Source organism: Penaeus japonicus, unplaced genomic scaffold, assembly GCF_977035675.1.
Source record: "Penaeus japonicus unplaced genomic scaffold, GWHDUDI00000001_assembly GWHDUDI00000013, whole genome shotgun sequence".
Taxonomy (NCBI): domain Eukaryota; kingdom Metazoa; phylum Arthropoda; class Malacostraca; order Decapoda; family Penaeidae; genus Penaeus; species Penaeus japonicus.
In genome coordinates this window covers 10,921,002-10,927,988 of record NW_028234415.1, presented here as the reverse complement: position 1 = coordinate 10,927,988, position 6,987 = coordinate 10,921,002, and the positions used below count along the sequence as shown (strand labels likewise).

General features: G+C 48.6%; 1 protein-coding gene across 1 annotated transcript in view; it reads right to left on the bottom strand.

Moving 5' to 3' along the window:
- LOC122262322 (uncharacterized) overlaps positions 1 to 6,987 on the bottom strand; it is a 45,043-nt gene that overhangs the window by 36,367 nt on the left and 1,689 nt on the right. The window contains exon 2 of the mRNA XM_086542896.1: positions 2,388 to 3,152. Coding sequence (XP_086399022.1) covers positions 2,388 to 3,134 — 747 coding nt within the window. The 5' untranslated portion in view covers positions 3,135 to 3,152. The remainder of the gene's footprint in view (positions 1 to 2,387; positions 3,153 to 6,987) is intronic.

Below are 6,987 nucleotides of genomic sequence, written 5' to 3'. Positions count from 1 at the left end.
AGAGAGAATAAAAGAGAGAGTAAAAGAGAGAGAAAGAGAGAGAGAAAGAAAGAATAAAATAGAAAGAAAATTCTCGAGAGGAAACACCTTGTAAACAAGTGAGTCATCACCAGGGTGCTTGTGCGTGCGTGCGTGCGTGCATGCGGTCGTCCCCTTGGCGTGCCACTGGACATGGCCGCTATTGCAAATCAATAAATCAATGCCCCCTCCCCCTCCCCTTACCCCTCCTACCCCCCCAGGCCTTCTAACAACCCATCCTCAAACCCCCACCCCACCCCACCCCCTCTCCTCTCCTCCTGCGCCCTTCCCCATACCCCTATCCCTCCTCCCTCCCTCCTCCCCCTCCTCCTCTCTCCCTCCCTCCCCCTCCTCCTCCTCCCCCCTCCACCTCCCCCTATTCCTCCTCCTCCGAAAAGTAAGTCCGTCGCTTTTTATAAATATCGTGACTACGAACTATTGTGGGAAATTCCACATGCGTTCGAGTTCAGGCTTTGGCGAAGATTATTTATATGTGGTATTTCTTGACATTGGGGAGGGGAGGGGAGGGGGTGGGACTCAAGGGATGGGGAGGGGAGAGGGAAGGAGGAGAGAGAAAGAGGTAGGTGTAGGTGTGTGTGTGTGTGTGTGTGTGTGTGTGTGTGTGTGTGTGTGTGTGTGTGTGTGTGTGTGTGTGTGTGTGTGTGTGTGTGTGTGTGTGTGTGTGTGTGTGTGTGTGTGTGTGTGTTTGTGTGTGTGTGTGTAATGGCATTTCGGACTCTCTCTATTCATCTCTCCCTCTCCCTCTCCCTCTCTCACCCTGTCTCCCTCTCTCTCAACCCCCCCCCCCCCAAGGTCGCCACTTAAGGGCTTCCTGATGTCGATCCTTGCGTGGCTTCGCGTCACTCAAGAGGCACATTCTCCACATCCTTCGAACACCTTCTTCGTCCTCCTCCTCCTCCTCCTCCTTTTATCTGTTATCACTCTCTGCTTTTAAAAGAAAGAAAGAGAGAAAGAAAGAAAGATCAGGGATAGAAAGGCTAAGTTGGTTGGAAAGAGAGAGAAAGAGAAAGAGAAAGATAGAAATATATATATATATATATATATATATATATATATATATATATATATACATATATACAAAGAGAGAGAGAGAGAGAGAGAGAGAGAGAGAGAGAGAGAGATCAAGGAAGCGGCCCGGCGTAGGGGCAAGGAGGAAGGAGGAAGGAGGAAGGGGCGGTGAGACAAGGAGGCGGCCCAGCCAGGCAAGGTCGTACCGGCACGAGGGAGACACTTCCTGCTCCCTCTACACACTCCTACCCGAGGCCTCGCTTCCTCTACCATACCCCTACCCCCCTACCCTACCCACCCCTACTTACCTTACCCCCTACCCCCTACCCCTAAATCCCTCTTTTACTCTTATCCTTCCACTATTTTTCCTCTTTTGTCGATCTCTACTCTTTCTCCATTCCTCTCTTCCTTATCTTTTCCCCTTCCCTTTCCTTACTTTCTTTCTTTCTCTTTCCCCTCTTTTTTTTGCGACCTCTTTATCACATTCCCTCATTTCTCTTTCTTTTTTACTCCGTATCTCCTATTTCTTTCACCCTCCTATCCCTTGTTACTTTTCCCCTCACTCCACTTTTTTCCCCTTACTCCACTATCTCTTCTTGCTCCTTTATCCTTCCTCTACTCCCTCCCTCCCTCCCCTTCCCCTTCTCCCTACCCTTCCCTCTCATAAGAAAAACAAAAAACAAAAAACAAAGCTTTAATAAAGTACTCTAAAACAAAGCAAAAAACAAATAAACACTTCAAACGCAAACTTACAGAAGATCCCATCCCGTATTTTGTAACAAGAGGAGGTTTCGATACCATCTCGGCCTCCTAAATGCTCTTCTACAGCGAGGTTACGATTCTAAAATAATCTCGAGGATCAAGTTTAACCTCGACTCCACCCCCCCTACCCCCCACCCCCTCCCTCCTTACCCCCACCCCCCACGATGCCTTCCCTCTTATCCCTATCCCCCCCTCCTACCTTAAGAAAATATACACTGTCCTTATTTCGCCTTCTAGCTTTCAAAGTAGATCCGCGAGAGAGAGAGAGAGAGAGAGAGAGAGAGAGAGAGAGAGGGAGAGGGAGAGGGAGAGGGAGAGCGGAGCGAGGAGAGAAGAGAGAATGAGAGAGAGAGAGAGATAGGAGAGGGAGAGAGAGAGGGAGAGGGAGGAAGGAGAGGGAGAGGGAGGGAGAGGGGGAGGGGAGAGAGAGAGAGAGAGAGAGAGAGAGAGAGAGAGAGAGAGAGAGAGAGATAGAGAGATAGAGAGATAGAGAGATAGAGAGAGAGAGAGAGAGAGAGAGAGAGAGGAAGAGAGAGAAAGGAGGGAGAGAGAGGGAGAGAAAGAAAGAAAGAGAGGGAGAGGGAGAGTGAGAGAGAGATTGAGAGAGAGTGAGAGAGAGATGAGACTGATAACTCGAGTGTGAGAACGGTCAGGTGGAGAGAGGGAAGGGACGAAGGGGAAAGGAGATTAAAAAGAGAAGGAGAAAGACAAAACACACACAGAGCCCGACCCGCAGAGCGCGAGGACGGGCCGCGAGGACTGAGGTACTCACCCTTGAGGAGGAGCGGCTCCCTGTTGTCCTCGAGCAGCGCCGTGAGGACGAGGTAGACGGGGTGGTGGGGCGGCAGCGCCTCCAGGTCGGCGCTGGAGTCGTCGTAGACGATGATCTCCTTGTAGCACCGTTTCTTGAGCACGTCGCGGCTCGCGGGCGACGCCAGGTCCACGACGGACGCGCGCCGCAGCTGCAGCCGCTTGCGGTTGAAGCGGTCCGAGCAGTTGAGGTTGATGGCGCTGCGGACGTGGCGCAGGTTGAAGTTGATGAAGGTCCTGAGGTCCAGCAGAAGGAAGTTCCGCGGCTTGGTCTTGGTGAGACGCCGCGCCACCTCCGACGGCTCCAGCGCGCGCGCGCGCCGCAGGAGGATGGAACGCTGGATGGTGGCACTCTCTCCGCACGGGGACGCCGGCATGCTGAGCACCTGCGGAGCCATCAGCTGCGGTAACGAGACTGGGCAGCGTGCGGTGGCTGCGGCGCTGGCCTCGCCGGGCTCGCTCAGGGACCGGTTCAGCGCCAGGCGAAGCCCCTCCCTGCGACCCTCACTCAGCATCGTTGTCCTCTCACGACCCTGCAACACATGGACGTCACTAGGCAGTCAAGGCTCGCTCGCTCGCTCGCACACACACACACACACACGCACACACATGCACAATAGCTACAAAGGCACACACACACACACGCATGCACTCGCACGCACACAGTCACACCGTGCAATACATAAAAAAACACGGGTGTTATTTTCGCCACTTACGCCCTACATCTATTAATATGCGGTCACTCCATGTTGACATCCACACCGGAAGTATGTAGGCAGTCACAGCTTCCGGCCTCCCCCCCCCCGCCCCCTGCTATCACTCATACGTGGAAAATACAGGAGAGGGGGAGGAAGAAGGAGGTAGGAAGAGAGGGAGAGAAAGGGAGAGAGAGAGAGAGGAAGAGAGAGAGGAAGAGAGAGAGGAAGAGAGGGAGAAGGAGAGGGAGAGGGAGAGGGAGAGGGAGAGGGAGAGGGAGAGGGGGGAGGGGGAGGGGGAGGAAGAGGGAGAAAGAAAAATAGACCCAGGAAAGCCATAGAAGGAAGAAGAAGAAAAGGGAAGAAGAGAAGGAAGAAAAAGAGAAGGAAGAAAAAGAGAAGGAAGAAAAAGAGAAGGAAGAAGAGAAGGAAGAAGAGGAGAAAGACAAAAAAAGAGAGACGGGGAGAGGAGGAGAAGAGGAGGCGGAGAACCCCCGACGCGTCACACAAAAGACGTAACACGAGGGCGCAGTGACTCACGGTTACGGTATGGGAAAGTCCGACAACACTGAGTGTGAGACTGAGTGTGGGACTTGAGTGCGTCCTGCCTGCTTGACCTGCTCTTTTCCTTCTCCTCTTTCTCTTACTCCTCCTCCTCGTATTTCTCCTATTCTCTTACTCTGTCTCCTATCCCCCCCTAACCTCTTTCCTCTTCCTTATCTCCCTCTCTCGTTTTTTTTCGCACTTCTATCTATCTTTTTTGCATCTATTTTTCTCCTCTTCTCCTTCTCCTCCTTCCCTTTCTCCATCTCCCATCCTGATTCCTACCCCCCTCCCCTCCCCTCCCCACCCACCTTCCCCAACACCGCGAAATTTGAAATCATTTTGCGTGTCTTTAAGTCTGTCCATCTTCACACCGTCTGAAGGGTTCGTACTTTTAACCTCAGTGCTAATTTGCATATCTGAATTCCATTACATATCTGTCCTTCGGTTTGACAAGTGGTAATCACACGTAAATATAATTTCCGTCAGATTCATAACGAACGCGGTTAGTTATCTATTCCTCTTCCATAAACCGAATCTTTAATTTCTTTCTTTACCATCTTGAACGATTTCGCATATCTTCGTATCCTATTACCTCCTATCCCTATATCGTATTTCGCTTCTGCTACCTCAGATTTCCCCTCCCCCCTTCCCCCTCCCTCTCCCCTCCACCTTTTCCCCCTTCCCTCCACCTTTTCCCCCACCTTTTTATTTCACCTTCCCACCTCTTTTTCGCCCGTAAGCCCCGCCCCTCCCGTCGTGACGTCACAAGCCCAACGCGAGGATCATATAAATGTTGTGGGCGGAGCTAAAGCGCTTAACCGCATCACAAGCAATCATCGCCACTAACAAGCATGCAACTGGGACCCATTATTGCAAAAGCGATAAAATAGCCTCTTGTTTCGTATCGAAGGCGACCCACCAATGGCTCACGGGGGATAGGCCTAGGCATTGAATAGAACTAATTTTTTTAAAAATAATAAACATATTCCATTGCAAAAAGGGATGTTGCTTTGCTTAATTGATCAAATCTGCAATAAGACGCTAATGGATATGTATCGTTACCAATTATTATTCATACAATAACAGTAAAATGTTCAGAGTTGCAATCTTAACTCCGGAATATGTGTGTGTGTGTGTGTGTGTGTGTGTGTGTGTGTGTGTGTGTGTGTGTGTGTGTGTGTGTGTGTGTGTGTGTGTGTGTGTGTGTGTGTGTGTGTGTGTGTGTGTGTGTGCATAAATACATATGTGTGTATGCATGTATGTATATACATACATACACACATATATGTATATCTTACATACGTCTATCAATATCTTTAATCTATACGAGAGAGAGAGAGAGAGAGAGAGAGAGAGAGAGAGAGAGAGAGAGAGAGAGAGAGAGAGAGAGAGAGAGAGAGAGAGAGAGAGAGAGAGAGAGAGAGAGAGAGAGAGCGAGGGAAAGAGAAGGAACGAGAGAGAAAGAGAAAGAGCAAGAGAGGGAGAGAGAGCGAGAGCGAGGGAAAGAGAAGGAGCGAGAGAGAAAGAGAAAGAGCAAGAGAGGGAGAGAGAGCGAGGGAAAGAGAAGGAGCGAGAGAGAAAGAGAAAGAGCAAGAGAGGGAGAGAGAGCGAGAGCGAGGGAAAGAGAAGGAGCGAGAGAGAAAGAGAGAGAGAAAGAGAGAGAGCGAGAGCGAGGGAGAGAGAAGGAACGAGAGAGAAAGAGAGGGAGCGAGAGGGAGCGAGAGAGAAAGAGAAAGAGAAAGAGCAAGAGAGGGAGAGAGAGCGAGGGAAAGAGAAGGAGCGAGAGAGAAAGAGCGTGTTAAACCAATGGATGGACAGAGATGAAAACCGACACGCAATCTCTCTCCTTCCGCCTGCTACTCTGTGCACTGTGATTCATCCTGCAAACACCCACAGCTTGCAGTCCCTCCTCCTCACCCCCACCCCAGTCCCCTCGTCCCTTGATACTACTGTTGCCATTATCCTTTCAAATTCCTTTGCAATAACTAATAACTCGACTCCCTTTTCAATCACCTTTGAAACCACTCTGCAAAGACCTCCTCCCCTCTGCACTCCCCACAAAGCCCTCTGCAATAATAACACCCATTTTCCAATTACCACTAAACCCCGTTGCAATAACGGCTAATCCCCCTTTGCAATCACTATTCACAGCTTTCTGTCCCATCCGCACTCACACTTGTGCTTCTGTGCAATGGCAGTGTGACTCATTTTCTTACGGTGTGTTAGTTTGTTTGTTGTTGCAATGACTGTCTGTTGTGTGCCGTTGATCTGCAACACTCGTGCTGTTAACTGTTGTTTCGCTTCTTTTATTTGCAGTATTTGTTTTTCTATCGTTTCTTTTCAATGTGTTTATATCTATGCTTGAAAGATATGCAATTGTATTATCTGCACTTGATGTATTTATCTTTTGTCTCTCCTCTCCTCTCGTTCTTGCTATGTATCTTTTCATCAAAAGTCCTCGCTCACACACTCTCTCTGTACACACACACACACACACACATATATATATATATATAAACATAAATAAATAAATAAATAAATAAATAAATCCCTCTAACTCTCTCCGCTTTTCTTTCCCTCTCTTCCATTCTTTCCCCCTTCTCCCCTCGCCCCCCATCGCCCCCCCCTCCTAACTCTCTAACGCAATTGTGATCTGTGACCACGATGTTATTCTATTTGCCCCATCCTTCTATTAGGTCATTAAGTGTTATCTTTGAGCGAGCATGGCTTTTCCCTCTCTCTCTCTCTCTCTCTCTCTCTCTCTCTCTCTCTCTCTCTCTCTCTCTCTATATATATATATATATATATATATATATATATATATATATATATATATATATATATATATCATCAGCGGTGTATTGTTGTAACTGTTAAAACTCCCTCAATTTTTCTTTCTTTATTTTCTTCCCATCTACTTCCGAATAACGGTTCACTTTTCCCCTATCTATCTCTTATTCGGGGTGTCTCAAAAAAAAATAATAATAAAAAAAAAAAAGAAAAAGAAAAAAATCACACAATTCACTCCGCTTCCTTCACCCGCTGTTGTGTCGAATTCCTCTCCCTATAATAGACCCAGGGCTACGGTGCCTACTAGGATGAAACATAATAGTAATAATAACAATAA